Genomic DNA, 25,292 nt, shown 5'->3' with positions numbered 1-25,292 from the left:
TGTATAAAACCAGAGAAGAAGAAGGAGGAGGAAATGTACAGATGTATAAAACCAGAGAAGAAGAAGGAGGAGGAAATGTACAGATGTATAAAACCAGAGAAGAAGAAGGAGGAGGAAATGTACAGATTTATAAAACCAGAGAAGGAGGAGGAGGAAATGTACAGATGTATAAAACCAGAGAAGAAGAAGGAGGAGGAAACCACTGACTTGAGCTTGGCGGCCTGCGTGGGCTCCAGGATGAGGCGGAGCTGCTCACACAGCTGCTGGGACAAAGCCGAGGTCAGAGTCCGGTACCGATGCCACATGGAGGCCGCAGCTCCCTCCTGGACCAGGAATCATGATCAGGAACAACAGATAATGAAGCAGGTTGTTCTGGCTGACTGATGAACAGAAAGACCTGCTGCTGCTGAGTAACCATCTGACCCATCAGGTAGACGGTTCCAGCAGGAGTCATCCTCACCTCCTCCAGAGTTCCTGGAGGGAGCTTGTGCCAGGCCTCCAGCTGGAGCTCCATCTCCCTCCTGACCTCCTCAGGGGATCTTTCTGCCCTCTGCAGAAAAACAAACCAGCTTTACTGGATTTGTATGACAGATAGAATTATTCTGGTTGGGACTCGAAAAAATGAATTTAATTACAGACTTTGTAGTGACTTCATCTTAACCACATTTTCATCTTATAACAATATTTACCCCAAAAAAGCAACATTTTTTAAAATGAAATGGATTGTGGTGGATGACAAACTCATAATAAACTCAGACAATAATAATGCAAACTCTGGCTTTATTAATGTTTGGAGAAAGGGTCGCGGTAAGCTGGAGCCTATCCCACCAATCACAGCGCCAGAGGCAGCGTACGCCCTGGACAGGTCACCGGTTCATCGCAGTAAGCGTCGGCGCACGTGTGGCAATCAGAGCCAAACCTCAAGTCGGTGCGCATATTGCTTTAATGTCACGTGACCAACACAGCTGATGTGTCGCCAGTGGCAGTGAGTAGCTGACATGTGGACATCTGTGGACATCTGTGGACATGGAGGCTTACCTGGCTCCTACCTGTCACTACATTAGTGTGAATATGCAGCTGTGTACATGTGTGTTGGGAGAACAAGACTTTCCACAAAGTCACACTGCTGACAGTTTGGCCCAAGTCAAAAGGAGGATGATGGATGACTGGACCATAACCAGGAAAGTGTCTTGTGACCGACGCAGAACTAAACATGATTTCATCAGCATGAAGTCTCCAATTCCACCATTCGATCTGCATTCCACACATTATTAATCTAATCGTGACGATATCATGTGATCAAATCCCTCCACTTCATTCCATCAGACACCAATCCTGGCAAACCGTGGCAGACTTCAGATCAAGCACCGCTGCACCACATGCAGCTACAGATGGGACGACCAACCCTGACACTCATCGGTACCAACACCATGAAATGCTGACAAGACCAAACGATGGAGAGGAACCAGTATGGGTATCGCTTGCCTCACTGGAACCAGACAGAACTCCACTGACAGCTGATGAGCTCACATCAAAGAAGTAACACTTCCTACTCCGTTCCAACAAGGAGTTGTCTGAGGAGAAGAGTTTCAGGTTCAAAGGTCATCCTGATGATGACAATGCTACATCGTACGAGAGCGCAATGCTTCATATTTACACACACAGGCAGGAATACACCTCTATGAACTCCTGAAGCGACGAGCCAGACACTGCTTCCAGTCTGGAGTCGTGTCGACCCCGTCAACTCGCTCCACTTTCGTAGCTCTTCTCAATGCCCTGAAGCTGCAGTGTGCAGCTGTAACTGGGAACACATCTACTGAACCACAACCTGGACCTTCTTCCCAGCTGATATCAGCACCCGCTTCAGGCATGTGATTGGGTCTCATCAATTTATTTACTTGCAAATGAGATACGCGTTAGTAAGTGATGTCAGACTAAAATGTCTGTTTCTTTTTCGATAACCTGTGGCAGCAGCTGGATGAAGAAGTTGGCAGGCAGACCACCAAAGCCACACGCTTCTATAACGGAAGTTCAAAGATACCTGGCCGAAGACAATCTCCCAAAATCACACCCTCCATTACAAAACCATGTGTGCCATGTGAGCCGCTCTTCTCCAAAGCTGTAAAAACGTATTTCTTTTAGGGCCGATGCAGCGTCTCGTGTGTTCTGGATGGTAAGACTGCCTCTTACACCGGTAAGCCCCTCCCTCTGAAGGGTTTCACATAAAAACAGCAGGATGGTAGACCTCCTCACGAATGATGGCTGTGCAAAGATGGCTTAAAGCACAGCGCAGAATGCTGAAAGAGCTGAAGAAGAACCCTGGACTATCAACAAGGTCAGCAGGAATCTCATGTCCGTTTGCTGACATGGGAGGTCTCCATGGAAGAAGTGTCCAAAAAAGCACATTGCAGCACGTCGGAAGTTTAAGAAACACCACCTGCACGACTGGAGAACCAACACACAACACCATGTGTGGAGAGGAAAAGGTTCACCATCCCAACAACAAAACCTCCAAACTGTGAAAATGATGGAGGGGGGGGCGTGGTTGGGGGCTGCTTTGCTGCCTCGGGGCCCGGATGGGTGGTCGACATTTTACAGGAAAACTCAGGACCAACTGTTTACAGAGGATGATGCAACAGACCCTGTAGATCAGCAACAGAAGAAAGTCCACCTTCTGGAGCGCTCCAGTCCGAGTCCTGACCTCAGCAGAGGGATTCCCAGCAGTCATTCCAACAAAGAGGAATTCCTGGTGAATGTTGTGTCTGATCTGCACTGCGAGAAACGTTTGCTGCAGGCGATTCCTGCTGAAGGAAGGTCAAGCTTCTTGTCCCAAAGTGATGCTGAAATACATGACATGCATCAGGGATCAGCGGTTCTGGACCTGGACCCGGTATCCTGCAGGTTCTGGACAGGTCTCTGCAGAACGACCTGATTTAAACGGATGGTTAACAGACGTGTTCAGAAGTCGACAACAAGCTGTTGGAGATCTGGTTCATCAGGATCCGGTGTTGCAGTAGAGAAACCTTCAGACTCCAGTTCTCTTCCAGAGGAGATCCTGGAGACCGAAAGTCTTTAATCACCTGAAAAACTCACTCAACTTGTTTCTCTTTCATCTGAGTTGTTAAAAAGTCTGAAAAATCACAAAATATAGCGTTTGTTTCAGCGGCGGTCCACCGTGTGCATCAGTGGAAGCGCCGTCCCATGAAATGATGCGTTAAAATGAAGCGGTTAAAGTCCGGATGAGCGGCAGAAGATGGATGGAGGGGTTAAAGTCCCTCCCCCTGATGATGACATCATAAACGTGTGAGACGTTGACATCACATACCTGTGTGGCGTCCAGCAGAAGCTCAGGAACAGTATGAATTGTGGATTCTGTACTTCTCTCAGCTCGCTCTTCATCTCTGGTTCTTGCATCTTTCCACCCCTCCTCCTCCTCCTCCTCCTCCTCCTCCTCCTCCTCCTCCTGCCTCTGCAGCTCCATGTCGCTGCCGTTGGCACCTGAATGACCACATGGACAGGCAGAAACCTCGTTACTGACGTGTAAAGTCAGCTTGTTGCTCTTCTTTTCATTCTCCTGCTTAGTAACGAGCGAGATATTAAAGTTCTACAATAAATGACATGACGGAGCTTCCTTCAGCTCGCCTTCTCCCAGGCTGCTCCAGCTGCAGAACACTGACGTCACATGTTGTTCTGTGCCGTGGCTTGTTTTTAATATGTTTGTGCCGCTGATTGCAGCGACATTAATCCATAAATCTACTTTCGGATTCGGGATTCTTTGCAAGTTGCAGCAAATGAAGCCCGAGCCCGAGGCCGGAGCCGGAGCCGACTGAGACTGGCCGCCTGGGAGTGCTTTAGGACGGGAGAGGCTCCCGCTGCTCCTTCCTTACAGTAACTGCAGAACAATATGTGCCTTCAAGTCAGTCGCCACAACACCAGAAAAGTCTCTAATAACTCCAGTAAAAGCTGCTGGATTTGTCGCTTTTAACAAAAAAAGTCTCCAGATTTAGCGAGAAAGTCTCCAAGTTGGCAACAGTGTCTGAATGAAAGCAAAGCGGCTGTGGGAGGAGTTTACAGCACAGCGCTGCAACGCCAGAGACGCTCGATTAGCAGCTGAAGACAGCAGGAGAGGAAACTGCAAAGAGAGAAATAATCACACCCTTTTAGTTTTATCATCGTTGGAAACACAGATCGTACTGAGATTACAGTCTGATTAATCGCCCAGAACTAATGGCGAGCTGCCCGCCATTCTCGTTCTGTCGCAGCGTCGGTGAGTACGCATGCATCACACTTAACCACAGCCAGGGAAGGTTTTCAGCTGTGGACGTGCACGTTGCAAGCGAGCGCTCTGCAGACCCGTCTTAAACACGAGGAAATGTCGACACCTTTCTGGGAAGACCTGAAACCGTCATGTTTCTCAGGTTTCAGCTCTTTGGCCTCAGTAGCCTGAAGGTCTTCCTCCTGGTCCTCCGTTTCCATGGCAACATCATCGTGCGTCTCGGCCTGCTCCGGCTGAGGCCCCGCTGCTGTCTGCTGGTCTGCATCGGCAACGTCTGAAACGGTAAACGCAGCGATCAGCCCGATCCGGACCAACATGTCTGCCGTTCGTGGTGCGTTCACCGACCGTAAGTCTGAGTGTCGTGGACCGCGTCTCCCGCTTTGATATGCTGGTAGAGGTCGGACTCCTGCTGAGCATCGCCCTGCCTGCTGTCAGCGCCATCCCCGCTGCTCTCCACCGTACGCAGGCGCTTGTGCACGCGCTCGCTGTAGTCGCCAGTCGAACGCTCGCCGTCTGCATGGCCGGGTTTCCGTTTGAAGCTCTGAGGTCAAAGAGGGGAGACAATGGTCTAAAGCGTAGAAGAAGAAGAAGAAGAAGAAGAAGAAAAAGAAGAAGAAGAAGAAGAAGAAGAAGAATCTGGGGAGGCGAGTCGTACCTGCGTCTGGCTCTGAGTCTGCAACCGCGACGCCATCGTAGACGTCAGCTTGGAGCGGTGACCCTCAGACTGGCTGGCATCGGCTGCTCCGCTGCCGTGCTCCTATCAGAGACGAATACGGAATGAAAACATGGCGACGGCGGTAGGCTGGTGAGGATGATGATGGTGTGGGCGTGAACCTCTTTGGCCTGCTCCCTCTCCGACGCCTCCCCTGCCAGCTCCACCGCCGTGTCGCTCTGGACGTTTTGCTCTCCAGTCTGACCGGCTGTGCTGTGCTCCTTCCTCTCAGCTGAGTCTGGCTCCTCCTCCTCCTCTTCGTCTTGTCCTTCCTCCTCCTCCTGCAGGAGAAACGAAGCCTGAGTGTTGGAGTCGCTCCAACGTTTAAACTCAGCAGTTCAGGCTTTCACCTTTGCTTTGTGTCCGTCTGGGTTTGGTACCGTCATGCCGTCCTCTCTTCCTCTTGCACCATCTCGCCTCTCCTCTTCATCTTTCTTAGCAGCATCCTCTTCCTCCTCCTTCTCACCGCCTTTCTCCTCAGTTTTGGGATCCTGTTGCTCCTCCTCCTCCTCATCCATCTCCTCTTGTCCTCCTCCTGCCTGTTCTTCCTCCTTCATCTGCTGTTCTCCGGCGTCCAGGCTGAAGGGATCTTCATCTGGAATCAGACAAACATCTGCATGACGACGGACACATCTCCATGACGACGGAAACATCAGCACGACGACGGAAACGTCTGAAGGCACGACGACGGAAACGTCTGGAAGCACGACGACGGAAACGTCTGAAGGCACGACGACGGAAACGTCTGGAAGCACGACGACGGAAACGTCTGGAAGCACGACGACGGAAACGTCTGGAAGCACGACGACGGAAACGTCTGAAGGCACGACGACGGAAACGTCTGGAAGCACGACGACGGAAACGTCTGAAGGCACGACGACGGAAACGTCTGGAAGCACGACGACGGAAACGTCTGGAAGCACGACGACGGAAACGTCTGGAAGCACGACGACGGAAACGTCTGGAAGCACGACGACGGAAACGTCTGAAGGCACGACGACGGAAACGTCTGGAAGCACGACGACGGAAACGTCTGAAGGCACGACGACGGAAACGTCTGGAAGCACGACGACGGAAACGTCTGAAGGCACGACGACGGAAACGTCTGGAAGCACGACGACGGAAACGTCTGGAAGCACGACGACGGAAACGTCTGGAAGCACGACGACGGAAACGTCTGGAAGCACGACGACGGAAACGTCTGGAAGCACGACGACGGAAACGTCTGGAAGCACGACGACGGAAACGTCTGGAAGCACGACGACGGAAACGTCTGAAGGCACGACGACGGAAACGTCTGGAAGCACGACGACGGAAACGTCTGGAAGCACGACGACGGAAACGTCTGGAAGCACGACGACGGAAACGTCTGGAAGCACGACGACGGAAACGTCTGAAGGCACGACGACGGAAACGTCTAAAGGCACGACGACGGAAACGTCTAAAGGCACGACGACGGAAACGTCTGGAAGCACGACGACGGAAACGTCTGAAGGCACGACGACGGAAACGTCTGGAAGCACGACGACGGAAACGTCTGAAGGCACGACGACGGAAACGTCTGAAGGCACGACGACGGAAACGTCTAAAGGCACGACGACGGAAACGTCTAAAGGCACGACGACGGAAACGTCTGAAGGCACGACGACGGAAACGTCTAAAGGCACGACGACGGAAACGTCTAAAGGCACGACGACGGAAACGTCTAAAGGCACGACAACGGAAACGTCTAAAGGCACGACGACGGAAACGTCTGGAAGCACGACGACGGAAACGTCTGAAGGCACGACGACGGAAACGTCTGGAAGCACGACGACGGAAACGTCTGGAAGCACGACGACGGAAACGTCTGGAAGCACGACGACGGAAACGTCTGGAAGCACGACGACGGAAACGTCTGGAAGCACGACGACGGAAACGTCTAAAGGCACGACGACGGAAACGTCTGGAAGCACGACGACGGAAACGTCTGAAGGCACGACGACGGAAACGTCTGAAGGCACGACGACGGAAACGTCTGGAAGCACGACGACGGAAACGTCTGAAGGCACGACGACGGAAACGTCTGGAAGCACGACGACGGAAACGTCTGGAAGCACGACGACGGAAACGTCTAAAGGCACGACGACGGAAACGTCTGAAGGCACGACGACGGAAACGTCTGGAAGCACGACGACGGAAACGTCTGGAAGCACGATGACGGAAACGTCTGGAAGCACGACGACGGAAACGTCTAAAGGCACGACGACGGAAACGTCTAAAGGCACGACGACGGAAACGTCTAAAGGCACGACAACGGAAACGTCTAAAGGCACGACGACGGAAACGTCTAAAGGCACGACAACGGAAACGTCTGGAAGCACGACGACGGAAACGTCTAAAGGCACGACGACGGAAACGTCTAAAGGCACGACAACGGAAACGTCTAAAGGCACGACGACGGAAACGTCTAAAGGCACGACGACGGAAACGTCTAAAGGCACGACGACGGAAACGTCTAAAGGCACGACGACGGAAACGTCTGGAAGCACGACGACGGAAACATCTAAAGGCACGACGACGGAAACGTCTAAAGGCACGACGACGGAAACGTCTAAAGGCACGACGACGGAAACGTCTAAAGGCACGACGACGGAAACGTCTGGAAGCACGACGACGGAAACGTCTAAAGGCACGACGACGGAAACGTCTAAAGGCACGACGACGGAAACGTCTGAAGGCACGACGACGGAAACGTCTAAAGGCACGACGACGGAAACGTCTAAAGGCACGACGACGGAAACGTCTAAAGGCACGACGACGGAAACGTCTGGAAGCACGACAACGGAAACGTCTAAAGGCACGACGACGGAAACGTCTAAAGGCACGACGACGGAAACGTCTAAAGGCACGACAACGGAAACGTCTAAAGGCACGACGACGGAAACGTCTAAAGGCACGACGACGGAAACGTCTGGAAGCACGACAACGGAAACGTCTAAAGGCACGACGACGGAAACGTCTAAAGGCACGACGACGGAAACGTCTAAAGGCACGACAACGGAAACGTCTAAAGGCACGACGACGGAAACGTCTGGAAGCACGACGACGGAAACATCTGGGCCAAACTGGTACAGAACCTCTGTGTTCCCTCAGATGGAACACCAACAGGTTCAGCCGCAGGCCTCACCTTCAGCCTGACCGTCTCCATCATCATCTCCAGCGTCTTCGTCCTGGTCCAGGTTCAGGTCCTCCGGCAGCTCCATGGCCTCAGGCTCGGGGATCTTGTCCTGCTGTCCATGGAAGGGGTCCACTTCCTTCTCATCAAACTCCCTCTGGGAATCAGCAACAGCGTGGATCAGAAACCGGTACAAACCGGGTCAGACTGCAGCCTGGAGAGGTTTTCACACCGAATGCAGATTTTATCGCGTTTCAGACGCTGAGAAGGAACATGAAGCTTCCGCGAGTCTCAATCATCACTCTGTCAACTTGTCTTATTAATAATAATAATTGTAATAATAATAATAATAATAATAATTGTAATAATAATAATAATAATAATAGTTATCATTAGTTTATCAATAGTATGCATTTTGTTTGGTGTTTCATCATTCTGACTGCAGATGGAATAAAGACTACTTGGTCTCCTTGTTCCTGGATCTCCTGGTTCTCCTCCTCACACGTCTCCTCCTCCTCCTCCTGGTCCCGGGTCTCCTGGTCTCTGGGGGGTTCTGCAGAGTCCAGGTTCCCGTCTTTGGCAACGAGCTGCGATTGGCCCTGAAACCACCAGGTACTGGTCAGAATGGAGAGGTGTGTCCTGGGATGTGTGTGTTCTGGGTGAAGGTGGGACGTACCTGATCTACTCCCTGTCCACCATCCTCCTCCTCGCTCCCTTCATCTTCATCATCATCATCCCCCCACATCCTCTCATCGAGAGTATCCGTCTGTCCTTCTCCCAGGTCTCCCATCTTCTTGTCCAGCTCAGCCTCCTCTTCGTCCTCGGACCGCTCGTCTTCACCTGGAGGTGATGGGAGAACCGTGACGGGAACCGGTGTGGGTCCTGAAGCTGCCTCTGAAGTCCACACACCAACCTGCTTCATCCTCGTCGCCATCGTGCACCTGACCATCAAAGTCTTCGGACATCTCGATGGCGTTGTCTTCTGCCTTGACGTTCCGTTCGTCCGGCTGCCCGTCCTCGTCCTGTCCGTCCCGGCGGGCGTCCTCCACCTCCAGGAGACGAGACAAACGTTTACATGCTGGAAGACGGGCTCTCCTCCTTGCGCAGTACTCAGCTCACCTGATCCTCGTTCTCGATCTTATCGCTGACGTCTTTGGAGCCCTCGCCCTCTCCGATGCCTCCGCCCTCGTAGTCGTGGAAGTCGGTGGCGCCCTCCTCGTCCCCAGCAGCCATCAGGTCCTGAGGCAGGCAGAAACCCTGAGGAGGACAGAACCGGGTCAGCAGCTGCTCGTCCCAACATCTGCTGGGAGGCGGCGCTACGGAACCTTCTGGGCCAGCTCGGTGAAGATGGCGGCCAGGACAGACAGAAGTTTGGCGCTGCTCCGGTGCACGGCCAGCAAGACGGCCAGGTAGTGGCGGACCAGGTCGGAGTAGACCGCCAGGAGAGGCTCCAGGCGGACCAGCATCCTGCAGGACCGGTTCACCTCCTGCACAGAACAGATACAGACAGGAAAAACATTTATATTCCCTCCTCCAGAACCAGAACCGGGTCAGGACTGGGTCAGGACTGGGTCAGGACCGGGTCAGGACTGGGACAGGACCAGGACAGGACTGGGACAGTATCGGGTCAGGATTTTCAGGAACAGAACTGGTCAGACTGGTTCAGACCGGTTTTCATAGAGAAGTAACAGATGAACCTCTATCAGGTCCTGATCCCAGAGCTTCCAGTCCAACACAGCGGGGAATCCCAGCAGCGCTTACATCTGATACCAGTATGGAAGAACCAGGACCAGCAGTTCTGACTGGTTTCCCTGGAAACGGGTTAACAGTCTTCATGGTCTGGACCTGGACCTCCAGTGGGATCAGTTTTACCTCAGTCTGTGAAGGTCGACAGGAGTCCCGGTGTCTCCTCACGCGGTCCAGCAGCCCCTCCACCCGGACCGTGACGTCCTCCACGAACAGAGCCTCCACCTCGGCCTCCAGCTCCTCCCCCAGCAGGTGAGTCAGGTGACCGGGCTTCAGCAGGTCATCCACAGACGCCTCCTCCTCCTCCTCCTCCTCACCAGCATCTGAAACATCATGTTGTTGAAGGTCATGTGGACCTCCATGCAGCGTGTTGTCCTGCTGCTCCGACTGGCTTCAGCTTGGTGGCTCTAACCTGTCTGTTGGAGCGGACGATGCTCCTGCTTCTTCACCAGGGTCTGGACGGCACACAGCACCGTGTGGATGCTCGCCTCCAGCGCAGCGGAGAACTCGGTGCAGAAGGCAGACGGTCCATCTGTGGACAGAAGGAGCAGATTAAAGGTCTGGTCATTAGCAGCTGATCAGGAACGTGAGGTATGAACATTTACCGGTGTGCTGGACTCCCAGGGACAGCAGGTGGGTCTTCCAGGTGGTGAATTCTGCGATGCAGGACTCCAGCTGTCCTCGGACATATTGCAGGCTCTGGGTGATAACTGGCTGGCTGTCTGCACACATGGCGGGGGTGAAGAGCGGCTCTATGGTGGACATCTGAGCTGCTACAGCTGCCAGCTGCTCCACAGCGGAGCTACATGTGGAGAAGCTGCTCCTGCAGGGAGAAAATCCATCACAGGGACAATTTGTCATGTTGTTGCTAGATAAATCCTTCCGTTTGCACATAAAGACGGTTACCATGTTAGGAGAGCGGTCTCTGAAGCCTGCTGCGCCATGGAGGCCAGCTCCTTCTGCAAGTCCTGGGTCTGCTTCAGCATTTCAGAGACATGCTGGTGGAGCTTGGACCACGCCGCATCGCCCCTCCTCATCAGGCAGCCAGGGGGCTGGCGCTGGGCTGCGAGCGGGGAGGGACACCTCAGGGTGTGCTGCCTGCTTTCCTGCTGGTTCTGCTGCAGATCTTCAGGACAAGCCTGCAGCAGCCAGGCCAGCTGCTGCAGCAGCGTGGCGCCCTGGGCGGCGAGGACACGGCCTCGCCTCAGCCAGTCTCTCAGAGAGTCCTGAGGAGGAAGGCTGCAGCCAGGATCCTCGCTGCAGGGCTGGATGTCCTGGATGCTGTTTGTCAGCGTCCTGGTGACGTCATGAGAGGAGAAGAGAAAAGGAGAAATGTTGAACGGCTAGACGGAGGACATCAGGACACGAGGTCGGACCTCCTTTCCCTCCAGAACTTCTGTTTGATGCAACAAAATGGAAAAACTCCTCAGAGATTTTACTTCATGCTTCACGCAGCAGCTAGCTGCACGTCACCATGGCAACCTCCCATACCACCATGTTGCCATGGCAACCTCCCGTTCCACCACGTCGCCATGGCAACCTCCTGTACCACCACTTCGCCATGACAACACGTCGCCATGGCAACCTCCCACTCCACTCGGTTCCATCAGCCTCAGACATTTAGAAAACGGAGCTTTCAGGATGGGTGGGAATTACTTCCTCTTCCGCCTGTATGATACACGCCAACCCGTGGCAACGTCCACAGCAGTCTGGGAAGTAATCATACACGTCTTCCAGGACACGTCCCATCCGTCTTCCAGGACACGTCCCATCCGTCTTCCAGGACACGTGCCATCCGTCTTCCAGGACACGTCCCATCCGTCTTCCAGGACACGTCCCATCCGTCTTCCAGGACACGTGCCATCCGTCTTCCAGGACACGTGCCATCCGTCTTCCAGGACACGTGCCATCCGTCTTCCAGGACACGTCCCATCCGTCTTCCAGGACACGTGCCATCCGTCTTCCAGGACACGTGCCATCCGTCTTCCAGGACACGTGCCATCCGTCTTCCAGGACACGTTTCATCCGTCTTCCAGGACACGTGCCATCCGTCTTGTAGGACACGTGCCATCCGTCTTCCAGGACACGTCCCATCCGTCTTGTAGGACACGTGCCATCCGTCTTCCAGGACACGTCCCATCCGTCTTGTAGGACACGTGCCATCCGTCTTGTAGGACACGTGCCATCCGTCTTCCAGGACACGTCCCATCCGTCTTGTAGGACACGTGCCATCCGTCTTCCAGGACACGTCCCATCCGTCTTCCAGGACACGTCCCATCCGTCTTCCAGGACACGTCCCAAACGTCTTCCAGAACACGTCCCATCCGTCTTGTAGGACACGTGCCATCCGTCTTCCAGGACACGTCCCATCCGTCTTCCAGGACACGTTTCATCCGTCTTCCAGGACACGTCCCATCCGTCTTGTAGGACACGTGCCATCCGTCTTCCAGGACACGTCCCATCCGTCTTCCAGGACACGTGCCATCCGTCTTCCAGGACACGTGCCATCCGTCTTCCAGGACACGTCCCATCCGTCTTCCAGGACACGTCCCATCCGTCTTCCAGGACACGTCCCATCCGTCTTGTAGGACACGTGCCATCCGTCTTCCAGGACACGTGCCATCCGTCTTCCAGGACACGTCCCAAACGTCTTCCAGGACACGTCCCAAACGTCTTCCAGGACACGTTTCATCCGTCTTCCAGGACACGTCCCATCCGTCTTGTAGGACACGTGCCATCCGTCTTCCAGGACACGTCACAAACGTCTTCCATGACACGTGCCATCCGTCTTCCAGGACACGTCCCAAACGTCTTCCAGGACACGTCCCAAACGTCTTCCAGGACACGTTTCATCCGTCTTCCAGGACACGTTTCATCCGTCTTCCAGGACACGTCCCAAACGTCTTCCAGGACACGTTTCATCCGTCTTCCAGGACACGTTTCATCCGTCTTCCAGGACACGTCCCAAACGTCTTCCAGGACACGTCCCATCCGTCTTGTAGGACACGTCCCATCAGTCTTCCAGGACACGTCCCAAACGTCTTCCAGGACACGTTTCATCCGTCTTGTAGGACACGTGCCATCCGTCTTCCAGGACACGTCCCATCAGTCTTCCAGGACACGTCCCATCCGTCTTGTAGGACACGTGCCATCCGTCTTCCAGGACACGTCCCAAACGTCTTCCAGGACACGTCCCAAACGTCTTCCAGGACACGTCCCATCCGTCTTCCAGGACACGTCCCATCCGTCTTCCAGGACACGTGCCATCCGTCTTCCAGGACACGTCCCATCCGTCTTCCAGGACACGTGCCATCCGTCTTCCAGGACACGTGCCATCCGTCTTCCAGGACACGTCCCAAACGTCTTCCAGGACACGTCCCATCCGTCTTGTAGGACACGTGCCATCTGTCTTCCAGGACACGTCCCAAACGTCTTCCAGGACACGTGCCATCCGTCTTCCAGGACACGTCCCAAACGTCTTCCAGGACACGTTTCATCCGTCTTCCAGGACACGTCCCAAACGTCTTCCAGGACACGTCCCATCTGTCTTCCAGGACACGTCCCATCCGTCTTCCAGGACACGTCCCAAACGTCTTCCAGGACACGTTCCATCCGTCTTCCAGGACACGTCCCATCCGTCTTGTAGGACACGTGCCATCCGTCTTCCAGGACACGTCCCAAACGTCTTCCAGGACACGTTCCATCCGTCTTCCAGGACACGTTCCATCCCTCTTGTCTTCCAGGACACGTTCCATCCGTCTTCCAGGACACGTCCCAAACGTCTTCCAGGACACGTCCCATCCGTCTTGTCTTCCAGGACACGTCCCATCCGTCTTGTCTTCCAGGACACGTCCCACGTCTTCCAGGACATGTTAAAGGCACCCCGATGATTCCTGCCTCTTGTAAACGATGACAGAAAACTGCATTGACTGATGGACAGAATCAGGAGGAGGAGGAGGAGAAGGAGGAAGAGGAAGAAGAGGAGGAGGAGGAGGAGGAGGAGGAGGAGGAAGAAGAGGAGAAGGAAGAACAGGAGAAGGAGAAGGAGGAGAAGGAGGAAGAAGAGGAAAAGGAAAAGGAGGAGGAGAAGGAGGAAGAAGAGGAAAAGGAAAAGGAGGAGGAGAAGGAGGAAGAAGAGGAGAAGGAAGAAGAGGAAAAGGAAAAGGAGGAGGAGAAGGAGGAGAAAGAGGAAGAACAGGAGAAGGAGAAGGAGGAGAAGGAGGAAGAAGAGGAGAAGGAAGAAGAGGAAAAGGAAAAGGAGGAGGAGAAGGAGGAGAAAGAGGAAGAAGAGGAGAAGGAGAAGGAGGAAGAAGAGGAGAAGGAGAAGGACGAGAAGGAGGAAGAAGAGAAGGAAGAAGAGGAAAAGGAGAAGGAGGAGGAGAAGGAGGAGAAAGAGGAAGAACAGGAGAAGGAGAAGGAGGAAGAAGAGGAGAAGGAGAAGGACGAGAAGGAGGAAGAAGAGGAGAAGGAAGAAGAGGAAAAGGAGAAGGAGGAGGAGAAGGAGGAGAAAGAGGAAGAACAGGAGAAGGAGAAGGAGAAGGAGAAGGAGGAGGAGAAGGAGGAGGAGGAGAAGGAGGCAAAGGAGGAAGAAGAGGAGAAGGAGAAGGAGAAGGAGGAGGAGGAGGAGGAGGAGGAGGAGGAGGAGCAAGCAGACAGAAACCACAGGAGCCTCCTTTCCTCCCATCACCCAGCTGGGAACACGTTTCTCCTGCTGCTCGGCCGGATGCTTTAGATACGTATGAAGAGGAAAGGATGAGGAGGAGGAGGGTGGCGAAGAGAAAGGGTGGATCCTGTACGAAGTGTGTGTGTGTGTGTGTGTGTGTGTGTGTGTGTGTGTGTGTGTGTGTGTGGTTGATGAGAACCCTCCTCTCCCGTCCTCCGAGGCTCAGTCTGAACCGGACGACATTCAGACTGAACATGCTGCTGTGTGATTGGCTGGTTGGACTCTGGTGTAAACAGGAAGTGGATCCGTTGGATCTGGACTCTATCGGCGCCGGTTCTGAAGTTTTCTGAGGGTTCCGCTGCAGCGTGTCGGACCTACCTGAGGGAGACCCAGTGCTGGGTGAGTTTAGCCAGCCGGCGCCTCTGTCTGAGCAGCAGCTGGAAGAGGTGGGAGGAGAAACCTCGGCAGCGCTCCATGCTTCCTACTCCCAGCTCCTACATCACACACACACACACACACACACACACACACACACACACACATCAGACTCCAGGCCCAGTAAAGCCAGCAGGCTGTTAAACGGGGCTTCCACCTTCACGGCGCGCTGCAGAGCCGTCTGCAGAGCTGTTCTCCGGGCCCACGAGCGGTAGAAGTACTTCTGACATCCGTCCCAAGCCGTCAGCAGCTCCGTAAACAACCTGCGTCATGAAGCAGAGACAACAGCAGCTACTCGCCACATTCCTCGGAGATCAGCAGGAAAACCGAGTCACGCTTACATGCTCTCATCCTGGTCCCGCTCCTTCACAGCAGACAGAGCGGCCCTCAGGTCCAGCGGCTGCAGACAGAGTGTCTGCTCTGGGTCCGACGTCCGGCTCCAGGTCACGCCTTTACGGTACGACAGACCTGAACGGGAAAACCACAGGTAGAGGAGGAACGCCGCAGGCGGAGGAGGAACGCCGCAGGTAGAGGAGGAACGCCGCAGGCGGAGGAGGAACGCCGCAGGCAGAGGAGGAACGCCGCAGGTAGAGGAGGAGGAACGCCGCAGGTAGAGGAGGAGGAACGCCGCAGGCGGAGGAGGAACGCCGCAGGCAGAGGAGGAACGCCGCAGGTAGAGGAGGAGGAACGCCGCAGGTAGAGGAGGAGGAACGCCGCAGGTAGAGGAGGAGGAGGAACGCCGCAGGTAGAGGAGGAGGAACGCCGCAGGTAGAGGAGGAGGAACGCCGCAGGTAGAGGAGGAGGAGGAACGCCGCAGGTAGAGGAGGAGGAACGCCGCAGGTAGAGGAGGAGGAACGCCGCAGGTAGAGGAGGAACGCCGCAGGTAGAGGAGGAGGAACGCCGCAGGTAGAGGAGGAGGAACGCCGCAGGTAGAGGAGGAACGCCGCAGGTAGAGGAGGAGGAACGCCGCAGGTAGAGGAGGAGGAGGAACGCCGCAGGTAGAGGAGGAGGAGGAACGCCGCAGGTAGAGGAGGAGGAACGCCGCAGGTAGAGGAGGAGGAACGCCGCAGGTAGAGGAGGAACGCCGCAGGTAGAGGAGGAGGAACGCCGCAGGTAGAGGAGGAGGAGGAACGCCGCAGGTAGAGGAGGAGGAGGAACGCCGCAGGTAGAGGAGGAGGAACGCCGCAGGTAGAGGAGGAGGAGGAACGCCGCAGGTAGAGGAGGAGGAACGCCGCAGGTAGAGGCGGAGGAACGCCGCAGGTAGAAGAGGAGGAACGCCGCAGGTAGAGGAGGAGGAACGCCGCAGGTAGAGGAGGAGGAACGCCGCAGGTAGAGGAGGAGGAGGAACGCCGCAGGTAGAGGAGGAGGAACGCCGCAGGTAGAGGAGGAGGAACGCCGCAGGTAGAGGAGGAACGCCGCAGGTAGAGGAGGAGGAGGAACGCCGCAGGTAGAGGAGGAGGAGGAACGCCGCAGGTAGAGGAGGAGGAGGAACGCCGCAGGTAGAGGAGGAGGAACGCCGCAGGTAGAGGAGGAGGAGGAACGCCGCAGGTAGAGGAGGAGGAACGCCGCAGGTAGAGGCGGAGGAACGCCGCAGGTAGAAGAGGAGGAACGCCGCAGGTAGAGGAGGAGGAACGCCGCAGGTAGAGGAGGAGGAACGCCGCAGGTAGAAGAGGAGGAACGCCGCAGGTAGAAGAGGAGGAACGCCGCAGGTAGAAGAGGAGGAACGCCGCAGGTAGAGGAGGAGGAACGCCGCAGGTAGAGGAGGAGGAACGCCGCAGGTAGAGGAGGAGGAACGCCGCAGGTAGAGGAGGAACGCCGCAGGTAGAGGAGGAGGAACGCCGCAGGTAGAGGAGGAGGAACGCCGCAGGTAGAAGAGGAGGAACGCCGCAGGTAGAGGAGGAGGAACGCCGCAGGTAGAGGAGGAGGAACGCCGCAGGTAGAGGAGGAGGAGGAACGCCGCAGGTAGAGGAGGAGGAACGCCGCAGGTAGAGGAGGAACGCCGCAGGTAGAGGAGGAGGAACGCCGCAGGTAGAGGAGGAGGAACGCCGCAGGTAGAAGAGGAGGAACGCCGCAGGTAGAGGAGGAACGCCGCAGGTAGAGGAGGAGGAACGCCGCAGGTAGAGGAGGAGGAACGCCGCAGGTAGAAGAGGAGGAACGCCGCAGGTAGAAGAGGAGGAACGCCGCAGGTAGAGGAGGAGGAACGCCGCAGGTAGAGGAGGAGGAACGCCGCAGGTAGAGGAGGAGGAACGCCGCAGGTAGAGGAGGAGGAGGAACGCCGCAGGTAGAGGAGGAGGAGGAACGCCGCAGGTAGAGGAGGAACGCCGCAGGTAGAGGAGGAGGAACGCCGCAGGTAGAGGAGGAGGAACGCCGCAGGTAGAAGAGGAGGAACGCCGCAGGTAGAGGAGGAGGAACGCCGCAGGTAGAGGAGGAGGAACGCCGCAGGTAGAGGAGGAGGAGGAACGCCGCAGGTAGAGGAGGAGGAACGCCGCAGGTAGAGGAGGAACGCCGCAGGTAGAGGAGGAGGAACGCCGCAGGTAGAGGAGGAGGAACGCCGCAGGTAGAAGAGGAGGAACGCCGCAGGTAGAGGAGGAACGCCGCAGGTAGAGGAGGAGGAACGCCGCAGGTAGAGGAGGAGGAACGCCGCAGGTAGAAGAGGAGGAACGCCGCAGGTAGAGGCGGAGGAGGAACGCCGCAGGTAGAGGAGGAGGAGGAACGCCGCAGGTAGAGGAGGAACGCCGCAGGTAGAGGAGGAGGAACGCCGCAGGTAGAGGAGGAGGAGGAACGCCGCAGGTAGAGGAGGAGGAGGAACGCCGCAGGTAGAGGAGGAACGCCGCAGGTAGAAGAGGAGGAACGCCGCAGGTAGAAGAGGAGGAACGCCGCAGGTAGAGGCGGAGGAGGAACGCCGCAGGTAGAAGAGGAGGAACGCCGCAGGTAGAGGAGGAACGCCGCAGGTAGAGGAGGAGGAACGCCGCAGGTAGAGGCGGAGGAGGAACGCCGCAGGTAGAAGAGGAGGAACGCCGCAGGTAGAGGAGGAACGCCGCAGGTAGAGGAGGAGGAACGCCGCAGGTAGAGGCGGAGGAGGAACGCCGCAGGCGGAGGAGGAACGCCGCAGGTTAAACTCACCTATGTCAGTCAGCATCTTGAAGAGGTCCGACAGCGCCCTCTGCTTCTGCTGGAGGATGTGTTTGACCTCTGACCTCTGCCGGTCTCTATCTGCCGTCATGTCGATGGAAAGACGCTGCAGCTCCTCCACATTCCTGATGACCTCGGCTGAAAGGAAGACCTGGATCAGGACCAGCTGGACTGGAGCACAGTGTGACCGTGCCGTCCTCCTTACCGGTGAAGCAGTCCAGGTCTTCAGCCAGCTCCGGCGCCGGGTTTGTCTCGGCCAGCTGGACGCACATCTTCCTCATTTTCCTGGACAGAAGCGGCAGACGGGCCCGTAGCGACCCGGCTTCTGGTAGCGACCCGGCTTCTGGTAGCGACCCGGCTCCGGTTAGCGACCCGGCTCCGGTTAGCGACCCGGCTTCTGGTAGCGACCCGGCTTCTGGTAGCGACCCGGCTCCGGTTAGCGACCCGGCTCCGGTTAGCGACCCGGCTCCGGTTAGCGACCCGGCTCCGGTTAGCGACCCGGCTTCTGGTAGCGACCCGGCTTCTGGTAGCGACCCGGCTTCTGGTAGCGACCCGGCTTCTGGTAGCGGCCCGGCTCCGGTTAGCGACCCGGCTCCGGTTAGCGACCCGGCTTCTGGTAGCGACCCGGCTTCTGGTAGCGACCCGGCTTCTGGTAGCGACCCGGCTCCGGTTAGCGACCCGGCTCCGGTTAGCGGCCCGGCTCCGGTTAGCGACCCGGCTCCGGTTAGCGACCCGGCTCCGGTTAGCGACCCGGCTTCGGCTCGCTCTTCTGGCTCTCGCTTCTGAAACGGGACACGCCGCTCAGGGGACAGACGGCTCCGTATGACAGCCGGATGATGGGAAACTCGTACCTGCAGATCTCTTCCTTTTCCAGGCAGGTTGTTCTTCAGCACTCGATGAAGTCGCTGGATGGCGGTCTCCTCCGAGCTCCCGTCCACGCCGTCCAAGCTCGCACTGCTGCCTTGTTCAACCAGAGCGGAAACGCTGGGACCACTCAGAGCCTCCTCGTGTTTCTTGATGAACTTGAAGAGCGTGCTGTGAGCAAAGTGAATGCAGGATGGAGTCGGTAACGCGGTGGAGGTGCGGAGCTGGAGGCTGGAGGCGGGACTTACCGATGAGTCTTCTCCACAGACTGCTTGATGGACCAGAAGTTGACGTCATTCCACTTGGAGATCTTGACAAAGTCCTGCGTATCAGAGTTGTAGGACAGGACAGCGTTAGTGGCGACGCCAGCATCTGCTGGGATGTGATGAGGAAAGCAGAAGAGGGTTGAACCTTGAGCTCCGTCTCAACGGGCCGTCGCAGCTGGCTGATTCTGCTCAGGACGCACTCAGAGAACTGACTGTAGTACTGATGCAGATTCCACAGAAGGCTGGACAGAAGCTCTGCAGGAGAGACGGAAACACGGCGTCAGCAGCTGGGATTGCTCGGTGGTTGGACACCACAGGAAGACACGGGACACGTAGAGCTGCACTCATTCAGCATCTGCTTCATCGTCTTGACAAGCCCCCCCCCCACCCCCCCCCCCCCAGGCAGGAAACACCCGCCAACACAGAGTCACCTCATGTAACTCTACGAGACCTGCCAGCGTTTCCCTGTTTCATCTGGACAGATCAGCTCAACGTTCTCCATGCGTTTCATCCACTACTCCACTGTACTTTTTACTGCCGTGTGTGTGTGTGTGTGTGTGTAACGGGGCGCAGACCTCGTCCCGGCTGCTGGGGGACCAGCAGGACGTGGCAGTGGAAGCTGAGCAGCATGCCGAGGCGCGTCTGGAACTGGCCCAACGTGGAGCCCTCCATGAAGGCTTGGAGGGTGGAGGACACGGACGTTACCGTCAGACGCTCCACTTCTTCACCTGCAGGAGAGAAGAAGGGAGAAAATGAGCTTCTCCAAACTGCTGGAGCAGACCCCCCCCCCCCCCGAGAGCCGGCCGACTCCCGCTCCATCCCGAACCGCCCCCCCGCTCCCTCCCGACTGTCCTGACCTGCGGAGGGCATGTTAATCGGGGGGGGGGGGGGGGGGGGGGGGGGGGGGCATAAACAAGATGGGGAGGAATGGGAAGTCCTCGTCCCCCCCACAGGAAAAAGGAAGCACTCAGCGCCATGGCAACGCAGAGATGTGTGCACGGCCGTAGTGCTGCGGTGTGCACGGTCGCTGCTGCACACAGAGAGCCAGAATGTCTCAAAGATGACATCACCACCGAACCATTTAACGTGTTCCTTATCCCATTAACTCCCCCCCCTCCCGTCACATGACCCGTGGCTGCAGGTAAGTTTCACTAAAACCGTGTTGGTATCATGATCCGTTCTTCTGCCTCAGTGTGAAACGTTTTAAACCAGGAGTCTCTGCAGACTGCTTCAGGTGAGTTTTCTCTGAGACGATGCTGCTTCAGGTGAGTTTTCTCTGAGACGATGCTGCTTCAGGTGAGTTTTCTCTGAGACGATGCTGCTTCAGGTGAGTTTTCTCTGAGACGAAGCTGCTTCAGGTGAGTTTTCTCTGAGACGATGCTGCTTCAGGTGAGTTTTCTCTGAGACGAAGCTGCTTCAGGTGAGTTTTCTCTGAGACGAAGCTGCTTCAGGTGAGTTTTCTCTGAGACGAAGCTGCTTCAGGTGAGTTTTCTCTGAGACGAAGCTGCTTCAGGTGAGTTTTCTCTGAGACGATGCTGCTTCAGGTGAGTTTTCTCTGAGACGATGCTGCTTCAGGTGAGTTTTCTCTGAGACGATGCTGCTTCAGGTGAGTTTTCTCTGAGACGAAGCTGCTTCAGGTGAGTTTTCTCTGAGACGAAGCTGCTTCAGGTGAGTTTTCTCTGAGACGAAGCTGCTTCAGGTGAGTTTTCTCTGAGACGATGCTGCTTCAGGTGAGTTTTCTCTGAGACGATGCTGCTTCAGGTGAGTTTTCTCTGAGACGAAGCTGCTTCAGGTGAGTTTTCTCTGAGACGATGCTGCTTCAGGTGAGTTTTCTCTGAGACGATGCTGCTTCAGGTGAGTTTTCTCTGAGACGAAGCTGCTTCAGGTGAGTTTTCTCTGAGACGAAGCTGCTTCAGGTGAGTTTTCTCTGAGACGAAGCTGCTTCAGGTGAGTTTTCTCTGAGACGATGCTGCTTCAGGTGAGTTTTCTCTGAGACGAAGCTGCTTCAGGTGAGTTTTCTCTGAGACGAAGCTGCTTCAGGTGAGTTTTCTCTGAGACGATGCTGCTTCAGGTGAGTTTTCTCTGAGACGATGCTGCTTCAGGTGAGTTTTCTCTGAGACGATGCTGCTTCAGGTGAGTTTTCTCTGAGACGATGCTGCTTCAGGTGAGTTTTCTCTGAGACGATGCTGCTTCAGGTGAGTTTTCTCTGAGACGATGCTGCTTCAGGTGAGTTTTCTCTGAGACGATGCTGCTTCAGGTGAGTTTTCTCTGAGACGAAGCTGCTTCAGGTGAGTTTTCTCTGAGACGAAGCTGCTTCAGGTGAGTTTTCTCTGAGACGAAGCTGCTTCAGGTGAGTTTTCTCTGAGACGATGCTGCTTCAGGTGAGTTTTCTCTGAGACGATGCTGCTTCAGGTGAGTTTTCTCTGAGACGAAGCTGCTTCAGGTGAGTTTTCTCTGAGACGAAGCTGCTTCAGGTGAGTTTTCTCTGAGACGAAGCTGCTTCAGGTGAGTTTTCTCTGAGACGATGCTGCTTCAGGTGAGTTTTCTCTGAGACGAAGCTGCTTCAGGTGAGTTTTCTCTGAGACGAAGCTGCTTCAGGTGAGTTTTCTCTGAGACGAAGCTGCTTCAAGTGAGTTTTCTCTGAGACGATGCTGCTTCAGGTGAGTTTTCTCTGAGACGAAGCTGCTTCAGGTGAGTTTTCTCTGAGACGATGCTGCTTCAGGTGAGTTTTCTCTGAGACGAAGCTGCTTCAGGTGAGTTTTCTCTGAGACGAAGCTGCTTCAGGTGAGTTTTCTCTGAGACGAAGCTGCTTCAGGTGAGTTTTCTCTGAGACGAAGCTGCTTCAGGTGAGTTTTCTCTGAGACGAAGCTGCTTCAGGTGAGTTTTCTCTGAGACGAAGCTGCTTCAGGTGAGTTTTCTCTGAGACGAAGCTGCTTCAGGTGAGTTTTCTCTGAGACGATGCTGCTTCAGGTGAGTTTTCTCTGAGACGATGCTGCTTCAGGTGAGTTTTCTCTGAGACGAAGCTGCTTCAGGTGAGTTTTCTCTGAGACGAAGCTGCTTCAGGTGAGTTTTCTCTGAGACGAAGCTGCTTCAGGTGAGTTTTCTCTGAGACGATGCTGCTTCAGGTGAGTTTTCTCTGAGACGAAGCTGCTTCAGGTGAGTTTTCTCTGAGACGAAGCTGCTTCAGGTGAGTTTTCTCTGAGACGAAGCTGCTTCAGGTGAGTTTTCTCTGAGACGATGCTGCTTCAGGTGAGTTTTCTCTGAGACGAAGCTGCTTCAGGTGAGTTTTCTCTGAGACGAAGCTGCTTCAGGTGAGTTTTCTCTGAGACGATGCTGCTTCAGGTGAGTTTTCTCTGAGACGATGCTGCTTCAGGTGAGTTTTCTCTGAGACGAAGCTGCTTCAGGTGAGTTTTCTCTGAGACGATGCTGCTTCAGGTGAGTTTTCTCTGAGACGATGCTGCTTCAGGTGAGTTTTCTCTGAGACGAAGCTGCTTCAGGTGAGTTTTCTCTGAGACGATGCTGCTTCAGGTGAGTTTTCTCTGAGACGAAGCTGCTTCAGGTGAGTTTTCTCTGAGACGATGCTGCTTCAGGTGAGTTTTCTCTGAGACGATGCTGCTTCAGGTGAGTTTTCTCTGAGACGATGCTGCTTCAGGTGAGTTTTCTCTGAGACGAAGCTGCTTCAGGTGAGTTTTCTCTGAGACGAAGCTGCTTCAGGTGAGTTTTCTCTGAGACGATGCTGCTTCAGGTGAGTTTTCTCTGAGACGATGCTGCTTCAGGTGAGTTTTCTCTGAGACGATGCTGCTTCAGGTGAGTTTTCTCTGAGACGAAGCTGCTTCAGGTGAGTTTTCTCTGAGACGATGCTGCTTCAGGTGAGTTTTCTCTGAGACGATGCTGCTTCAGGTGAGTTTTCTCTGAGACGAAGCTGCTTCAGGTGAGTTTTCTCTGAGACGATGCTGCTTCAGGTGAGTTTTCTCTGAGACGAAGCTGCTTCAGGTGAGTTTTCTCTGAGACGAAGCTGCTTCAGGTGAGTTTTCTCTGAGACGATGCTGCTTCAGGTGAGTTTTCTCTGAGACGAAGCTGCTTCAGGTGAGTTTTCTCTGAGACGAAGCTGCTTCAGGTGAGTTTTCTCTGAGACGATGCTGCTTCAGGTGAGTTTTCTCTGAGACGAAGCTGCTTCAGGTGAGTTTTCTCTGAGACGAAGCTGCTTCAGGTGAGTTTTCTCTGAGACGATGCTGCTTCAGGTGAGTTTTCTCTGAGACGATGCTGCTTCAGGTGAGTTTTCTCTGAGACGAAGCTGCTTCAGGTGAGTTTTCTCTGAGACGAAGCTGCTTCAGGTGAGTTTTCTCTGAGACGATGCTGCTTCAGGTGAGTTTTCTCTGAGACGATGCTGCTTCAGGTGAGTTTTCTCTGAGACGAAGCTGCTTCAGGTGAGTTTTCTCTGAGACGAAGCTGCTTCAGGTGAGTTTTCTCTGAGACGATGCTGCTTCAGGTGAGTTTTCTCTGAGACGATGCTGCTTCAGGTGAGTTTTCTCTGAGACGAAGCTGCTTCAGGTGAGTTTTCTCTGAGACGAAGCTGCTTCAGGTGAGTTTTCTCTGAGACGAAGCTGCTTCAGGTGAGTTTTCTCTGAGACGAAGCTGCTTCAGGTGAGTTTTCTCTGAGACGATGCTGCTTCAGGTGAGTTTTCTCTGAGACGAAGCTGCTTCAGGTGAGTTTTCTCTGAGACGATGCTGCTTCAGGTGAGTTTTCTCTGAGACGATGCTGCTTCAGGTGAGTTTTCTCTGAGACGAAGCTGCTTCAGGTGAGTTTTCTCTGAGACGAAGCTGCTTCAGGTGAGTTTTCTCTGAGACGATGCTGCTTCAGGTGAGTTTTCTCTGAGACGAAGCTGCTTCAGGTGAGTTTTCTCTGAGACGAAGCTGCTTCAGGTGAGTTTTCTCTGAGACGATGCTGCTTCAGGTGAGTTTTCTCTGAGACGAAGCTGCTTCAGGTGAGTTTTCTCTGAGACGATGCTGCTTCAGGTGAGTTTTCTCTGAGACGAAGCTGCTTCAGGTGAGTTTTCTCTGAGACGATGCTGCTTCAGGTGAGTTTTCTCTGAGACGATGCTGCTTCAGGTGAGTTTTCTCTGAGACGATGCTGCTTCAGGTGAGTTTTCTCTGAGACGATGCTGCTTCAGGTGAGTTTTCTCTGAGACGAAGCTGCTGTGAAGGTTCTGGCTGTTGTGTTGCTGTTGGGCCGGCGAGGCGAGCAGACACATATCCATTATTCTCCAGGTTGTCCTGCGTCCTCCCGGCTCAGCAACTGAAGGTCGGATGTCCCTGATGGGAGTCAGCGCTGGTTGATATTTCAAAGTGCCTCAAAGCTTTTATTAAACTTGTTTAATTTAATTTGAACCCACATTTGGCCGGTTGTTGGGTGTTAGGTTATGGTCCTGTCTCCACTTCCTCTCAGCGGTGCTGGACATACACCATCCACTGCCATTCCTCCCAGTTCGTACTTCCCATCGCCTTCCATTTCTACGATGTCAGACCCGAGTCTATAAGCAGAAAGCTGATCTTCTACTGACAGCTGCAGCAACAAACCTCCACCAGAGCCTTCATTTCATGCACAGATGAACTGGGTGATGAAACCCAGACACCTTTAACCAGGTGTCTCTGAAGCTCCACTGCAAACCTCTAGCAGTGTTTTTAAATGTTTACCTGGCAACGCGCTGATTCAAGCCCTGCAGGCAATGGCTAAAAAACAAGGATCCAGCCTTCATCCACATGCTTAAAGCAATGCTGTTAGTTAAAGGGACGTCACCGGTGGAAGTTTGAAATGCAGATGTGGAGCAGAAGACCGTCTCAGTGGAGTCACAGCCCCCCTGCTGCAGACCACCCAAAGCTTTCTGTACAACACCGAAACAAGCTGCAGCTCTGGCTCAAACAACTGCTTTATTTCTTCTGCAGCATCTTAACCTGCAGAAGATCACACCCAGTCCGTCCGTCCTGAAGTTCCCCTGTTAGCCACCACGTCCCCCGACCCAGTTCCACACCAGCCAGGTGCA

The 25,292-nt window shown here is 54.8% G+C and overlaps 2 protein-coding genes across 2 annotated transcripts in view; both read right to left on the bottom strand.

Moving 5' to 3' along the window:
• LOC306767481 (midasin-like) overlaps window positions 1–25,292 on the bottom strand; it is a 206,627-nt gene that overhangs the window by 13,722 nt on the left and 167,613 nt on the right. Inside the window, 27 exon segments of the mRNA XM_079255512.1 lie at window positions 208–323; window positions 461–550; window positions 3,326–3,498; window positions 4,383–4,550; window positions 4,622–4,817; window positions 4,932–5,033; window positions 5,111–5,269; window positions 5,339–5,583; window positions 8,158–8,302; window positions 8,607–8,744; window positions 8,822–8,985; window positions 9,059–9,194; window positions 9,265–9,402; window positions 9,471–9,632; window positions 10,018–10,214; window positions 10,304–10,423; window positions 10,497–10,714; window positions 10,798–11,187; window positions 14,933–15,048; window positions 15,147–15,252; window positions 15,331–15,457; window positions 18,113–18,259; window positions 18,327–18,903; window positions 18,973–19,156; window positions 19,234–19,307; window positions 19,397–19,506; window positions 19,827–19,979. Of these exon segments, the coding sequence (XP_079111638.1) occupies window positions 208–323; window positions 461–550; window positions 3,326–3,498; window positions 4,383–4,550; window positions 4,622–4,817; window positions 4,932–5,033; window positions 5,111–5,269; window positions 5,339–5,583; window positions 8,158–8,302; window positions 8,607–8,744; window positions 8,822–8,985; window positions 9,059–9,194; window positions 9,265–9,402; window positions 9,471–9,632; window positions 10,018–10,214; window positions 10,304–10,423; window positions 10,497–10,714; window positions 10,798–11,187; window positions 14,933–15,048; window positions 15,147–15,252; window positions 15,331–15,457; window positions 18,113–18,259; window positions 18,327–18,903; window positions 18,973–19,156; window positions 19,234–19,307; window positions 19,397–19,506; window positions 19,827–19,979 (4,651 nt within the window).
• The window catches only part of LOC306767597 (midasin-like), a gene marked incomplete at its 3' end in the record, with an annotated part of 63,196 nt that continues 62,412 nt past the window's right edge, over window positions 24,509–25,292 (bottom strand). The window contains exon 50 of the mRNA XM_079255672.1: window positions 24,509–24,564. Coding sequence (XP_079111798.1) covers window positions 24,509–24,564 — 56 coding nt within the window. The remainder of the gene's footprint in view (window positions 24,565–25,292) is intronic.

The sequence above is a fragment of the Telmatherina bonti genome (assembly GCF_933228915.1).
Source record: "Telmatherina bonti genome assembly, chromosome: 16".
NCBI lineage: Eukaryota > Metazoa > Chordata > Actinopteri > Atheriniformes > Telmatherinidae > Telmatherina > Telmatherina bonti.
Note: the sequence above shows the minus strand (reverse complement) of the source record. Positions and strands in the feature narration are given on the sequence as shown.